Below are 16,809 nucleotides of genomic sequence, written 5' to 3' on the forward strand. Positions count from 1 at the left end.
ACCCCCAAGGTGAACACCATAAAAAAATAAAAACCATTTTTTGTCGCCTTACATCATAAAAAGTCATACGCACCCCAAAATCATACCAATCATACTGTCATCTCATCCTGAAAAAATGAGACCCTAACTAAGACAATCGTCCAAAAAATAAAAAAATATGACTTTCAGAATATGGAGACACATAAAAAAAAAATTTTTTCAAAAATTCTTTATTATGTAAAACTGAAACAAACAAAAAAGTTGTCATATTTGGTACTGTCGCCTCCGTAACAACCTGCTCTATAAAAATAGCACATGATCTAACCTGTCAGATGAACACTGTAAAAAACAAAAAATAAAAACGGTGCCAAAACAGCTATTTTTTGTTACCCTGCCTCACAAAAAGTGTAATATAGAGCAACCAAAAAGTATATGTACCCTAAAATAGTACCAACAAAACTGCCACCTTATTCCGTAGTTTCCAAAATGGGGTCACTTTTTTGGAGTTTCTACTCTAGGGGTGCATCAGGGGGGCTTCAAATGGGACATGGCAACTTAAAATTATCCCAGTGAAATGTGCCCCCCAAAAACCATATGGCATTCCTTTCCTTCTGCGCCCTGCTGTGCGCCCGTACAGCAGTTTACAATCACAAATGGGGTGTTTCTATAACTTACAGAATCAGGGTAATAAATATTGAGTTTGTTTGGCTGTTAAACATTGCTTTGTTAGAGGAAAAAAATTGATAAAAATGAAAAATCTGCTGAAAAATGGTGGGTCTCTATTATGTAAGCCCCACAAAGTGACTTCAGACCTAAACTGGTCCTTAATAAGTGGGTTTTGGAAATTTTCTTAAAAATTTTAAGATTTGCTTCTAAACTTTTAAGCCTTCTAATGTCGCAAAAAAAGAAAATGATCCAAACATGAAGTAGACATGTGGGAAATGTAAAGTAATAACTATTTTAGGAGGTATTACTATCATTTTTAAAAGCAGAAATATTTAAATTTAAAAATTTGCGAACTTTTCCAAATTTTTGGTAAATTTGGCATTTTTTTTTATAAATAAAAATGAAATATTTTGACTCAAATTTACCACTTTTATGAAGAACAATATGTGACGAGAAAACAATCTCAGAATGGTCTGGATAAGTAAAAGCGTTTTAAAGTTATCAGCACATAAAGTGACACTGGTCAGATGTGGCAAAAATGGCCTGGTCCTTAAGGTGAAAAATAGCAGGGTCCTGAAGGGGTAAAGGGATTTTCCATTACAGTAAGTGATGGTAAACTCTGGGTCCTCTTGAGAATCTACTCTTATGCTGGACCTACACAGTGATCTTGGCGTTTACACCTGTCCTGGCGACCAACAATACCTACAGCCACTGAATGGGGTCACACGACGGCCCCAGTATCACAAAAAAAATCCAGCAGACATCATATGGTACATGCCACGCTCTTTTCTAACAATGCTATGACCAGCCCTGTACCTCACATGGATCCAGAGATCTCCCCATTCATTGCTCTGCTGGATGTATATCACGCTGGAGGGTCAAGGGGAGTGTCCTTTCTGCTGCAGCTAAGGGGGCGTGTCCATGCTCTGCCTATCACAGCTCAGGAGGCGTATCCATGCTCTGCCTATCACAGCTCAGGAGGCGTGTCCATGCTCTGCCTATCACAGCTCAGGAAGCAGTTGTAGGATGAAACTGAGCATGTGCGGCCTTCTCAGTGAGCAGGACAAAGAAATAAGGAAAAGAACAGACAGCAGGTGGCGCTATACTAGGGTTGCACGGGATATCGAATTATTAATATCTCCTACCAGATTTTTTTTTTTAAAACACGCGATTTGCCATTTTTTTTGTCAGCTTGTCCTCCCAAAAAAATAGGATAGGACTGTTCTATTTATTATGGGCCGGACGTTCCATAAAATGCGGAATGTATGCAACTTTTTTTCGTGTTTTTTATTTTTCTCGCATGGTATCGAGTATCGCAATACTTTTTTATGGTATCAAAATCGAATCAAAATGTTGGTCTCGTGACAACCCTACGCTATACGGATACGTTATTGAATAGCTCACTGTCTATATGAAATTTTTAATTACATACAATTACAAAAGCATTCAGATCCAGGTGCTGGTTTGAAAACGGTAGAATATTTTTCGGGGGACAACCCCTTTAAGCCTGCATTGTAATAACACGTGCAACCATCTATTAGTATTCGATTCATTTATATAGCGCCAACACATTCCGCAGCGATGTACGGAGACCGCCATCACTCCGCGCCTCCCCTAGTGTGACAAACACCATACCCAGTGGCATTCTAGTAAAAACCTATGTTCTGAGGTCAATCCCCTGTAGCCTCACTTTTTATTATGGCATTGCTATTCAAGCAGTTACACGTACAGGTATAATAATTGACCAAATAATCCAAGCTGGGTGTGAATCTAAAAACTCTACTGAATTCAGCTCAGGACCCTTCTCATATTGTACAAACTGAGCACAATTTACGATTTCTCCCATATCTGAACGCTGGAGCGGTACACCCAACATGGCCGCCTCGCCCTGCCGAGAGCGGCGCCCCACTTCCTGTCTGGCGGGATGCACTTCCGGGTTAACCTCTCTCCCTGCGTGTGGAAAGTGAAGCACGTTGAGCCTGTATCAGGGCGATCCCCGGGTGTTCCAGTCACTTACAGGTACGAGAGGTGCCGTCTTCCTAATAACACATCAGATTTAAGGAGGGGGAGGGTCACATGATTATTTATTGTCGGGGTGAGAAAGGGGTTAATTAATCAGTGATTGCAGCACTCCTCTCAACCAGAATTAAAGGGGCAGCCCATCAGGAAGTTATGGGATAAGCCATAAATATCTGTTCATGTCCAGAACTGAGGCTCCTGTACCCAATGTCCGGAATGTATGTAGCAGAGCCTGGACGGTTGCTCTCCATTGAGGTCTATGGGCAATACTGGGACTGCGGAGTGACCGTGGGCCCCCACGGATCAGATATATATGGTATCGCCCGTTGTAAGGTTATAAATGTTTGAAGTGGAGCACCCCTTTAATCGATGCTGCCCTCTGCCTCACATGAACGTATTTTCTTTCCGTGTCTGTTCCGTTTTTTTGGGGGGACTGTACACGGAATCGCTAATTTCAGTGGGTCCGCAGAAAAAAAACTGAAGTTACTCCGCGTGTATTCCGTTTCTCCATGTCTGCTCCCCCAAAAAATAGAACATGTCCTATTATTGTCTGCATTACAGACAAGGATAGGACTGCTCTTTTAGGGGCCGGATGTTCCATTCCGCAAAATACACACGGATGTCATCCATATTTTTTGCAGACCGCTCAATACATACGGTCGTGTGCATGAGCCCTTGCCGTGGTGCAGTTGTGTGGGTACGTGTCTGTACTCCACCTATTGGCAGTCAGTATAAGTCAATTCATTTCTGCCCCTGGTCATGTGATCGGTGGGGGTCGTACCGCTGGTACTGTAATAATAGGGGTCAACTTAATCTAACCAGAATACCCCTTTAAACAGTAAATTGGAGAGCAGGCGTGCTGGGAGTCAGACCCCCACTGATCTGATATTGATACTGAGGATAGATCATCAATATTCAACTCCCACAGGACCCCTTAAAGCTATTTAAAAAATAAAAAATAAATTTCTAGTAGCTGTTTATAGCACAAAATAAGAATCCTGCATGTACTCCCTTATTACGTCCCCCTATTGCTGATGGCCCTGCGACTGCAGCAGTGACTTGCCTTACGTGGAGCACCTTAGGTAGTTTACTTCAGTTAAGATGAGTTGTAGTACCAGACATGACCCATGAACAAGGGTGGCACTGTTTCAGAAAATAAGCAGTCATATTTCTGTAATCCTGGACAAGTCCGCTGCCGCTCTTTTCAATTCTGTGGGACTGTTGGAGATAGCCGAGCACTGTGAGAGTACTTTCCCACTAGCGTTATTCTTTTCCGGCGCTGAGTTCCGTCCTAGGGGCTCAATACCGGAAAAGAACTGATCAGTTTTATCCCCATGCATTCTGAATGGAGAGCAATCCGTACAGGATGCATCAGGATGTCTTCAGTTCAGTCTTTTTGACTTTTCAGGACGGAGATAATACTGCAGCATGCTGCGGTTTTATCTCCGTCCAATTCCGGAGCACTTGCCGGAATGCCAGATCCAGCATTTTTTTCCCATTGAAATGCATTAATGCCCCGTGTGTTGCGGCAAAACGGATCCGGCATTGCGGTCTACGCATGCTCAGACTGAAAAAAAATTTGCATTTCAATTATCCGTCTGACAAATGCTGTCAGTTTGCGTCCGTATTGCCGCAAGTGTGAAAGTACCCTAAGTCTGTCAGTCCCGTAGACTTGAATGGTTATGTGTGTGAACGCTGTTCCAACAGTGGGACCCCCATCCTGCGGTTCAGGGGTAAGTATTTCGTCATGTCACAACCCCTTTAAACGTGGCAATAATTGATAAATTGTATAGTGGCTTGGAAAGTAACCGATTAATACTGCCGCAGGATCCACCATAATACTGAACCCTACACACCTCAGTATCCTGTACAGTACTGCCCCCTATGGCGGTATATAGTACATCAGATGCATGGGGGTCTACCATGCACCTACATATTGGACTTAGTAAAGTTCAAATAATGTTATTACAATCCTATTTTTCATCCACAGCAGGTCCTATCGGTCTTCATAAGAGACACCATGATGCACGAAAGTAACGAGTTCCTGAACTCCCCACCAACGAAATCTGTCAGGTTTGGTGGGAAGGTGACCGAAGTCCTGTCAAAGTATTCCCAGGTACGACCAGGATAATCTTCTAGAAAATGAAAAGGGGGTTTTAAATTGGTGACAAAATCCATTATCCAGTTAGAAATCCCATAAAAGTGTTCTCATGAGGGCCTGGTGGCCGGAGACCCCAAAAGTCCTGGCAGTGAGGGAGCCCCATTACTTATGGTGAGCGGGCCACACGGGCACTACAAGCTGCGGGCGAGCAGTGGACACGCTTCTTGTCACAGTCTGCATGTGGTCATTACTGAAGCCATCTTTACAGAAACCTTTACATTGCGGTGATTTACCATTCTACCATTTATTTTCCCTGTAGGGCCACAAGGATGATTTTGAACTTTTAAAGCACCAGTTGTCTGATCCAGATATAAAGGTACCATTTACTCCTAAATCTCCATGAATCTGTTACTAGCTCGTAACAGTCAGATGTATTTGAAGGACACATTTGGATACAGATGACCATTGGCTAGATAGTTGCAACCATTTTTAAGTCCCCTAAGGCCTCTTTCAGACGGGCGTTGCGGGAAAATGTGCGGGTGCGTTGCGGGAACACCCGCGATTTTTCCGCGCGAGTGCAAAACATTGTAATGCGTTTTGCACTCGCGTGAGAAAAATCACGCATGTTTGGTACCCAAACCCGAACTTCTTCACAGAAGTTCGGGCTTGGGTTAGGTGTTGTGTAGATGTTATTATTTTCCCTTATAACATGGCTATAAGGGAAAATAATAGCATTCTGAATACAGAATGCTTAGTAGGTGATCAATTGAGGGTTAAAAAAAATATAAAAAAATTAACTCGCCTTCTCCTCTTGTTCGCGTAGTTCCCGGTCTCTTCTTTACTTCTTTAATGATGAGCTGTGGGCTAAAGGACCTTTGGTGACGTCAGATCACATGCTCCAATCACATGGTCCATCACCGTGGTGATGGACCATGTGATTGGAGCATGTGATCTGACGTCACCACAGGTCCTAGCCGGTAGTTCATCATTAAAGAAGTAAAGAAGAGACCGGGAACTACGCGAACAAGAGGAGAAGGTGAGTTAATTTTTTTTATTTTTTTTTTAACCCTCAATTGATCACCTACTAAGCATTCTGTATTCAGAATGCTATTATTTTCCCTTATAACCATGTTATAAGGGAAAATAATACAGTTTATAGACTACCCTAGCAACCATGCGTGAAAATCGCACCTCATCCGCACTTGCTTGCGGATGCTTGCTATTTTCACGCAGCCCCATTCACTTCTATGGGGCCTGCGTTGCGTGAAAAACGCAGAATATAGAGCATTCTGCGATTTTCACGCAACGCACAAGTGATGCGTGAAAATCACTGCTCATGTGAACAGCCCCATAGAAATGAATGAGTCGGTATTCAGTGCGGGTGCAATACGTTCACCTCACGCATCGCATCCGCGCGGAATACTCGCCCGTGTGAAAGGGGCCTTATAGTTTCTTCTGAATCTTTATCCATTAAACGCAATGTGTGATCAGAAAATGATGCAAAGTTTAGATTACGTTTTTATGTTAAAAGAAAAAAAGAAAAACTTCTAACATTTTCCATGTCACTATATTGAAAAAAAACATAAATCCTCCACTTTTTGCACTGGCCACAAAAATGTATAACGTGCCAACACTTTGGTTCTGTGGAGTTCACTTCTCAGCAGTCATCTCACAGACAAGATTACAGTGAGGGATATCACGTTTGTATACATTCACCATTAACAGTAGGTGCTTCTCACAGTTTACTTCCTCCCTCTCTGCACAATGACCTCTGTACGGGTCACAAAGCATGTCTAGAAAGCTCCTCCATATAGAAATCCCCTCCAGTCTATCGTGATCTGCTGTAAAGCATACCTCTAAATGCTGTTAACAAATCTCAGGCAAGATGGCCGCCCCCATAATCATGTGCAGAAAATTGAATAGAATTAAAATGTCAGAAAAAGTCAGAGAATTAAAGTAGATTAGAAGAAAAGAATATCACTATTTGGTTTTAATTGGCAGAAAAATATATAGGCGACACTCCCTTTAAACATAAGGAGGTACCTGCTATACCTCTTTTCTTTTGCTAATTTTTGAATGTCAGACGATGGGGCCGAAAGGCGACGCGATACTCCCTGCCGGGGTATTTCTAGAGAGGGTGCTGTCACCGCCATCACTAATTCCTGTTTGGCCACTCGCCTCCATAGACTGACACTACGTTTTCCAAAATGCTGATTAGCTTTTGTATTTGGTCATTACAGGACGGACAGATTATAAACTGGTTGCAAGAGTTTCGGTTTTCGGTGACTTACCTGACCATTGATTATGAACAGCTAGTCAACATCGTGCTGGTGAGTTCCCGCGGTGGCGGGTATGAGACCATGCAAGTTAAGGTCCAACTTATTTCCACTGTAACTTTGTCTTTAACTATTACCTATTCTTCCTTTGTCACGGGATATGCCGTAAATGTCCGAAAGATGTGGGTTCCACCTCTGGGACCCTCCCATAGCTCAAGCATGATGCCCCGTCATGGCGGGCCGGAAACGGAAAGATGGCCACACATGCGCATCTCTCTCCAGTCACTTAAAGGGGATTCCGGTTAGAGAAAGTTGTCCCCTATCCACAGAATAGGGGATGACTATTAGATCGGTGGGGATCCTGCACGCTTGCAAGAATGGTGGGCCAATACCCCGTGGAGCCCTCTGAAATGAACCAGAGATAGCTTTCCGGCGCTCCCATAAAAATGAATGAAGCGGCAGTGCGCTGACTTGGCTTTGGCTTGGATTTTTTTCCGTTATGGTTGCCCCTGTTTTTAATCTACATGAAGGTTACGGTAATACAGTGAACTTGCCCACGGCCTGAAGGTGAGTCTTCTAGACCTGCATTGAGAGACCGACTTACGGTCCACATGACAGATGCAGTCCGACTGAGGTAGTCAGACTTCAAGTCCTGTGATATGTCTTCCCCGAACCAAAGCATTGGGTAAGATGCAGTGCAGTCTGCCGTGCCCTGTGCTTCATGTAGTAAAACTATATTAAAAAAATAATAATCCTGAAGTGCGTAAAAAGGCTATGAAGCAACAGTTGATTCAAACCTCTGCATTTGTCTGTGTAAGGCCTCATGCACACGGCCGTTGTTTGGGTCCGCATCCGAGCCGCGGCTCGGATCCGGACCCATTCACTTCAGTGGAGGCCGCAAAAGATGCGGACAGCACTCCGTGTGCTGTCCGCATCCGTTGCTCCGTTCCGTTGCCCCGCAAAAAAATAGAACATGTCCTATTCGTGTTCGTTTTGCGGACAAGAATAGGCTTTTTCTACAATGGGCCGCCCGTTCCGTAAATTGCGGAAGGCACACGGGCGGCTTCCGTTTTTTGCGGATCCGCAAAAAATCGGAACGGTTGTGTGCATGAGGCCTAATGATGCTTGATTTCTGTAAGGCGGCACTGAAAAATATACTTTTACAGAAGTCCACTCGAACGCTTCAGAAATGGTTCCAGCTTGGCTCTTTATATGTTTTCTTTAGAAACTTCCGTGGCTGAACAGAAGCAAAGAAGTTGTAGAAGAATACTTCGCCTTTTTGGGCAATCTTGTGTCGGCCCAGACGGTCTACTTGCGGCCTTGCCTGAACATGATTGTCTCCAACTTTGTACCAGGTAAAGCTTATTTGCGTGTTGTTGCATTAGCCCTTAATGTAAAACGATGAACACGGGTGTAGTTGCTACAGAATCACGTCATTGTGAACACTAGAGTGCAAGATCTATGGCCATTCTCTCGCTGTGGAGCCTGGCCGTCAATCCTGACTGCCAGGATTGGCTATTTAACCCCTTAAATGCAGCAGTCAATTATGACTGTGGGTAATAGGCGGTTGGACAGAGGGATGGAGCACCCTCCCCACATTCGCAAAGTGTTAATATGATAGCCCAGAGCCTCCGGGTCTACCATGTACAAGAAAAAAAAAAGTCATTATTTTTTGGGGAGTAACAGAAGTAAAAAAAACCCCAAAGAAACAGCAGACGGACGTAGTGTCAAGAAGGGAGGGAGGAGAACGCTGCGATATATGGGAGCGGAGGGTTCCGCTTCATTCTGGTAAGGTGCACTGCCTTATGCTCGCGACAGTCGGTCGGCCTTTAGTACGTCGTTGCGATACTACTGAATCAGGTATTAGCTTTAACCGGTCTGAAAGGAAGGCAGCCACAAAGACATGAATGTTTAGCAGCCAGCAGCACAGAGGAACATGAGTTAGTTTGACTCTCGTTAACCCCAATGTTTCCATCATGTGTGATAAATGGTGGAGGTCACTTATGATTGTGAGGCACCTGGTGTTATTACTTTAGTGCCTTCATGTGCCATACATTAATAAGAAGTGACCCCACCAAGTACCTCTTCACATAATGGGCAACGTGGGGTTAATGCGTGAGGTTCATGATAGGGTTAGTTACTATTAATACCTATGTATTAACCCCATGCTGCCCAGTATGTGAGGCGGTACTTGATGAGATCACTGACTTTTAATGTGAGGCACATGGTTTTATCAGTTTGGTCCTCCACGTGCCTCATATTAATAGCAAGTAACCTCATCATGTACGTCACACATTAAGGTGAGGCCACATGGAGCGACATTGGGGCAGCCAAGACCTGCTTCAGGTTATGTTCTTCGTGGGTTTTCTGATTTATTGTACGGTGTTGTCCAGCTATTTGGTTTCGCCAAAAGAGCTGTTATACCCACAAAACCTTTAATGGGCACTCGGTTTCATGGCTGAAGCAGCAGTTTTCCTGCAAAATCTAACAGTCCAAAAGTCCACGGTCTAAATTTTTGGACCATGACGACCTTATTTGGTGTAGTCAAAAGATGGATTCCTTCTCTGTTGTATGTTTGTATTGGTTGGCACGAAGCAGCTGCCGAGGCTTTTAGTAGGGTCTATACAATTCAGCCAGTCCACCAGGTCAACAGCTTAACTTCCGAGGCCGGGGATATCTTCTAAATTTAGAGAGGCGGTGCTGTCAGACAGGCACCAAGTTAGGTGTTGAAGTTGTAGGTATTGAGGACTGGCAGACACTCATCCATTCATGAGTTGCGTTAAAGGGGTTGTCTCATCATAGACAATTGGGGCATATCGCTAGGATATGCCCCCATTGTCTTATAGGTGTGGGTCCCACTGCTGGGACCCGCACCTATATAGAGAACGGAGCCCCGAAAGAGAAGGAGGGCGCATGCGCAGCGCTCTCCATTCATTTTCTATGGGGCCGGCGAAAAAATAGCTGAGCACTGGCTCGGCTATTTCCGTTGAACCCATAGAAGTTATTGGGAGCGGCGGCCGGTCATGTGCGGTGCGATCCCATTCACTTCTATGGGGAGCCGGCTTGGTGGTATGCCGGAACGGAGTCGTCCAGCCACCACCTTGAGGGGCTCCGTTCCGGATATATGTGCGGGTGCCAGCAGTGGGATCCGCGCCTATAAGACAATAGGGGCATATCCTAGTGATGAGACAACCCCTTTAAGTTCAGGTTCGGGCCTAGTACATTACCTCAGTCGCTCCCTTCTGCTAGTTCTTTTAAATTCACTTTTTTATAAAATTTTTCAGCAAAAATAACACAAAAGCGTACATAAAGCGGCGCCTTAAACAGGACACCTCTTAAACTCTCCAATTAACAGATAAAAGCTTGTCAAATCCAACAGAAAGACAGGCGTCAATTAAGTATCAAAAAGCAAGTATATACCACATTTGAATATGCACTTTGAAGAGACTACACAGAAAACACAACAGACAAAAGACACACAAAGAATAAAGACAAAGGGAAGGCGGGGAAGGGGAAGGTTTATGTGGGGGCACGCTCCCTTCATGTTATACCCCTCCAGGATCTCCACTTGTTCCATATTTTTAAGTAGGACTTATGCTTCCTTTCGGTCCAGCTGATAAGCTCTTCAAAATTGCACACCTGATCGACTTTCGCACACCATTCCTCCAGTGAAGGGGGAGAAGTTTGTAGCCAGTGACTTAGCTACAGCCCGCAAATGTGTGATGAGGTTTCATCTAGAAGGGCGGTAGGAGTCCCCTGGTTTGGCCAGGAACACCATCGCAGGGGTGATTACAAATGGAAATTTTAGTAGGTCTTGAATGGCTGCTTCAATTTGTTTCCAAAATGATGCAATGATGTCACACGTCCACCAGATGTGCAAATAAGAGCCCCTAGACCTCTGACATCTCAGCACCTATCGGATTTAATGCCTTTATGCAAAAAAAGGACCTCGGGAGTCTTATACCAGGGGCTCAAGAGTTTATAATGACTTTCCTGAAGCCTAACACAACGAGAGAAACCTTGGGCATGCGTCAAAATAAAGCGTGTCTCTAAGTCTGTTAAAGTAAGGCCAAGTTCTTTTTCCCAGGAGCTCAGGAAGATTGGTTTCGCATGATGTGAGTTTATCACAAAATGTTGATATAGGTATGAGATCTTCCTCGTTCTGGGAAGGTTTGAAACCATCTCTTGCTCAAAGTCTGTGAGATCCCTCTCTACGAAGTCCAAGGCTAAAAATTTAGAGCAAATATATCTAAAGGGAGTATAATAGAAAGACGATGTCACTGCAGGTATATTTGCTGAGAGAAAGCTCTTAAACGCTTCTATGGTAGGAATCGACTTACTAGTGAAAGAGTCCCGAACTGTCCATCTATTCAGGTTGCACCACAAACCCTCCTTGGCTGAGCCTGGGGAAGAGAGTAGAGCTGGCAGCGAGGACATTGGCATGAGAGGGGAAGGCCGTGGGGCTAAGGTGTCTCCAAACTTCCACTTGGCCTTGTAACATTGGGATTATGTCCGAAGTCGATCTGGGTTTAGGTTTTGGGATCCACATGTAACCTAAATCAGCACCACCGTTTTCAATGTTGGCTATAGCAAAAGGGTCAAACTCTCCTACTGAGAACATCAACTGCAGCCACCTGTTTAATTGCACTGCCTTATAGTAGGAAAGCACATCGGGGAAGCCCAAACCTCCAGTCTCCCTCCATCTGATCAGCATGGAGTAAGACACACGTGATCTCTTGCCCTTCCATAAGAACTTCATAAGAAGGCTGCGAATGGAAGCAAAGAAAGCTGGAGAAAAGAGGATCGGGACCATTTGTAAGATATATGAAATCTTAGGCATGATATATGTTTTCACTAAATTTCTTCTACCTAGCCAAGAGATCCATAGTGAGTCATATGATTTCAGGAGCTTATTAACCTCTGCTAAGAGTGGAGTGTAGTTTAAACTGTAAAGCTCAGATCCCTTGAGAGACGAATTCCAAGATATTTAATTGAAGAAGAGGCCCACGGGAACTTTGAACATGATTTCAAGTCAGGTATTAACCGTTGGTGGATTGATATGTTGAGGATCTCGGACTTGGATGCATTTACTTTATAGTTTGGATATAGAACCGAACTCCTGCAACAGTTTCTCAATCTCAGGGAGGCTAGATGCGGGTTTCGAGATCAGAAAAAGTAGGTCATCTGCGAAGGCTAGGAATTTTTGCTGTCTGTCACCTACAGTAAGTCCCTGAATATGGTTCTGTTCTCTAACCGCCTGAAGCAGTGTTTCCATAACAAGGACAAACAAGGTCGGCGATAAGGGGCACCCCTGTCTCGTTCCATTGGTTATCTCAAAGGGCTGGGATAGTGCGCCGTTAATATTAAGCCGTGCGTGAGGGGATTTGTATAAAGTAAAGATCGCATGAATCAGTGGTTGTGGAAAGGCAAATTTGCGAAGGGTTGCTTCCATAAATGCCCAATTGATTCTGTCGAAAGCCTTCTCGGCGTCAATGCCGAGAAGAGCCAACAAAGTGTTAGATTTGCGGGCTATGTGAATGGCATGGAGCAGTCGGGTTGTATTACTCTTCCCTTCCCTGCCCTGTACAAATCCAACTTGTTCAGGACCTACTATAGTGGGGATAACCGCTTTGAGCCTATTGGCTATCAACTTAGCCTATATTTTCAAGTCTTGGTTTAACAGAGAAATTGGCCTGTAGCTTCCGCAATCAGAGGGGTCTTTCCCTTCTTTGGGGCTTAAGGAATGAAGGCTTCTTGGGTTTGCCTGGGTAGGCATTACGGACCTCTGTCAGACGGGGTATGATGATCTCTTGGAACGTCTTAAAGTATTGTAGGGGGAAAACCATCTGGACCTGGGCTCTTTTTTGGGGAGAAACTGTGAAGAATATCTTTGACCTCTTCTTCCGAAACCGGAGATACCATATCAGCCGCCATTGAGGCAGTGCTAGTGGGGAGATTCACTGAGAGCAGGAGTTTATGAATCGCCCTTTTAGCCATCTGCTCTTCATCTCTATTATTTGGACCCTTGAGGTTGTACAGTTTTGAGTAGAAGAGGTAAAAAGCTTTGGCTATATCCTCTGTAGGTGAAACCATATTACCTGCCTCTGTTTTAATTCTGTGTATGTAAGATTTGGCCCGAGCTTTTTTAAGAAGCGATGACATTAATCGCCCCCCGCCCCCCCCTTTATCGCCATGTGCATAAATAAGATGCTTAAAGTAAAGGAATTTTTTTGCTGATTGAGCGTTTAGATATGTTTTGAGTTCAGTTCGTAAGGCCACTAGCTCTTCTTGAAGAGGGATAGATTTAGTTCTCTTTTGAATTCTTTCCACCGCCACAATCTGTTGGAGGATGCGGTCTTCTTCTCTCTGTTTGTCCTTCTTTTATTTTGAGTCCAGGGCAATGAAAATTCCCCTAATGGAGGATTTATGGGCATCCCAGACCACTGGAGCCTCTACCCCTTTCCATACTCTTTATGATGCTTTTCCACTTCTGAACAAACCCCCGTGTTACTCAGGAGAGATTCGTTGAGTCTCCACGACCAGTCTCCCTTGGATACGGTGATGTAGCAGGGGACATGGTCCGAGATAGTGATGTTCCCTATGGACGCTTTACGGATTTGCATTAGAACAGCCTTAGAGACCAATATATATGGTCCAATCTTTGAAACGAGTTATGCGTTGCTGATCTAAATGTGTAATCCCTGGAAAGGGGGTCCCTTCCACTAGTTCTGATCATAACCCTCACTGGGCGAGCTTGCATGTGCCCTTTGTTCAGGTGACTGGTAGCTGTGGGATGGAGCAGGAGGTTACTTGATTGGGTTTCCCCTGGATAACATGCTGCTCTGCCTAGGAAAAGCTGGAGATCCACTTGCAGTGTGCATTTTAGCCAAAAAGGAGCTGCGGCGGGAGATTTGTCAGTGAGGGGTTCCAGCCCGCCTTCACTGGGTTTCTGGAGGCAGGATAAAGTGATTGATGGCCCTGAAACTTGCAGGCTTTCAGAAATCCAGGCTGCTGGTTTTAGGTGGTAGAGCTGTCCCAATCTGGACCATGGAACCCTCAACTAATCCTCCTGATAATGAAGAAGCCTATCCATGGATTTATCATGAGTAGCTGTTCCCCTGCCCCCTTACAACTTCTTTTTTTACTAGTGACGAATATTTGGCATGTGGTATTAATATTGACTTTTCATGGTTTAATGGCTTTTATCCAAACCTCTTTGTAAATGGCATTGTTTTATTGTTTTCAGCTCGTGTTGTTATAAGTGAAGGTGATGTGCATATTTCAGACTCTGAGGATGAAGATGACGGTGAGTGGATTATTATTTGGCCAGTAGGGTAGGTTATTAGTAAGGAGTAGTCTACTTTGCTTGGATTGCACTGCATATATGTATCTTTATTTATTTAACAGATCAGTAGTAGGCAGCTAACCTTTTAATGATCTAAAATATTTATCTTTTTCTCCACAGGTATCGTCGCTCGATTTAACACCTGTCACCGGACATTGCAGATGATAGCGCAATACGTTCCTTCGTGAGTACGGTATTTTACTGTGTGTAAACCTTCTCCAGTGTGCTAGTGTCAGTCAAAACAGTACAATTCTGAAGTCATTCAAAAGGAACCTTTTTTGGGGCCCAGAAATCTGTTCTGGTCATGAGATCTCATTATACGAAGAGCAATATTTGTGGACACTGTAATGTCCCTTTTAAGGGAACCTGTGTGTAGATTTGGGGGCCACTAAAGCACTGGGATTTAGTTTGCTAAACATGTTCATGTCAAAACTGTCCATTTCTGCATTATGTAGTAAAAAAATAAATAAATAAATATATATATATATATTACCCAAGGTGAGTACAGTGGCATCAGGGGTATGTGCATTGTGAAGATCAAGTGGAGGACAGTACCCCAGCTTTACTGGTAAAACCCCAGCTGTACAACAACTTGCTGGGGATTAGTAACAGGTTCCCTTTAAATGTAGCAACCCTGGCTGTATATGTGACTGTGTCATTAGCCCATACAGTATTCTGACCGTATTCATAGACCGGTACTTATTTGTGGCTCAGATTTTCCTGACGATTTGTCAAACTCGCATTATAACCAATTATGTATTTTGGCATATATCATAATTTACATTGGGTTGTAAATGCTACTCAAAGTGACTCATTTTTTTCTTATCTTTGGAAAAGGGAACCTTTCTGGAGGGTTTAAGCTACTAAACCGCCACCACTGCTTTATCGTGTGCTGCCTTTACAGATGAGGTTGTTGGAATCATGGAGGTGGAGCTGTTTGGGTGAACAGTCATGGTGGTCGTTCCCTAATACTGCCTATACTAGCCTTGATAGCCGTCCCTAGTGCAGGGATACATCATCTTAAAGGGGTATTCCCAATAGGTGCGGGTCCCGCTCCTATATCGAGAACGGCTCAGGGAAGATGGTGGCTGGAGGACCCCAGGTTTCCCCGGGTCCTGCCACCACCAAACGCTCTCCCCATGGAAGTGAATGGGAGCGGCCCCATAGAAATGAATGGAGGGTGGCTGCGCATGCGCAGTGCACCCTCCACCACTTTCAGGGCTCCGTTCTCAGTGTAGGTGTGGGTCCCAGAGGTGGGACCCGCACCTATCAGACAATGGGGACATATCCTAGCTATATGGGAAAACCCCTTTAAGTTTTCAAAATTTCACATATGCGCCTGTGTTCTGATTTTGGCCTCTCTGCTTGATGGTTTCTTTACCGATGTGATAAACCTATCCTTCAATAGTTTTGTTTTTGTGTCTTCTATTCCACATAGAGCTCCACGTTTCCTGATGCCAATTCTTGTGGAAAAATTCCCCTATATCAAAAAATCGCCAAGAGTCATGGTGAGATTTAAATCCTTACTAATCTGAAACGTCTTCATTTCATTACTCGAGCTCGGATCAGTCAGTACTACAGCCTCCTAGTCACTAGAGACATTGGGGATTGTTACACAGGAAGCAGCTATAGATTTAATGCTCTCTAATGTCATGTCGTCATAATTCAAAATCAAATAAGCTGGAATCAAAAGCTTTGAGCGTTCAGGAGAGGAAATATCGGGGCTACAGATGAACCATTAGGGAGCCTGTGACAGATTTCTCACTGAGCAGCACTGAGCAGCCTGCAGTGTGTTAGAATGCATGAAGGCTGCGGAGGGCATACACAGCGAAGGAGGAGAGCGGAGCCTGATTGCTGGATGTATGTGAAGCGGGCCTACCTTGTGAAGGGAGTGATTCCATTCAGAGGCATGCATTGTGGAGTTAGGCTTGGTTCACATTTGCATTTGCCGATCCGGCTGACTGTTTCGGCCGGGAGCAGCTTGCCGGACACTACCGGAAGGCTGTCCGGCAGTGATCTGGTAAATATGCCGAGAAATCGGCCGGGCAAATACCACTGTACACAGCGGTTTTTGTCCGGCCGGTTCCAATGTGAGTGAAACATGCCTTATTAGCCATACAGTATAATGGAAGACTAGGTTCTCCAAAGGTTAGATGCGTTTTTGTCCCTCTTCAGCATCATTATAAGCTATTTTATATTGCTAGAGCGGTAATATCCAGTGTTACTGCGTACTTGGTGTCTACTTCTGGTGCTCTTAGTACGATTTGGCGATTTCCTCAGTGACTTATATCTGTCCTTCTTTAGGAATGCTATGTTCATAACCTTTTACGGATCACTGTGTACTTTCCAGTGATCAGACAGGAAATCTTGGAACTCATAATTGAAAAGTTGCTTAAGATTGATGTAAGTATTGTATAAAAGAT

General features: G+C 44.2%; 1 protein-coding gene across 1 annotated transcript; it reads left to right on the forward strand.

Annotated features, from left to right (window-relative positions):
- Positions 1 to 2,568: 2,568 nt before the first annotated feature.
- Positions 2,569 to 16,789, forward strand: LOC120984613 (RNA polymerase I-specific transcription initiation factor RRN3-like; the record flags this gene model as incomplete). The annotated part of the gene is made up of 9 exons (XM_040413396.1): positions 2,569 to 2,664; positions 4,655 to 4,780; positions 5,085 to 5,141; positions 7,006 to 7,095; positions 8,267 to 8,396; positions 14,288 to 14,347; positions 14,507 to 14,570; positions 15,825 to 15,894; positions 16,691 to 16,789. Coding segments are annotated over exons 2-9 (666 nt in total), but the record flags the coding sequence as incomplete, so codon positions are not given.
- Between the last annotated feature and the right edge of the window lie 20 nt (positions 16,790 to 16,809).

This window comes from Bufo bufo, unplaced genomic scaffold, assembly GCF_905171765.1.
Source record: "Bufo bufo unplaced genomic scaffold, aBufBuf1.1, whole genome shotgun sequence".
In the NCBI taxonomy this organism is placed as follows: Eukaryota; Metazoa; Chordata; class Amphibia; order Anura; family Bufonidae; genus Bufo; species Bufo bufo.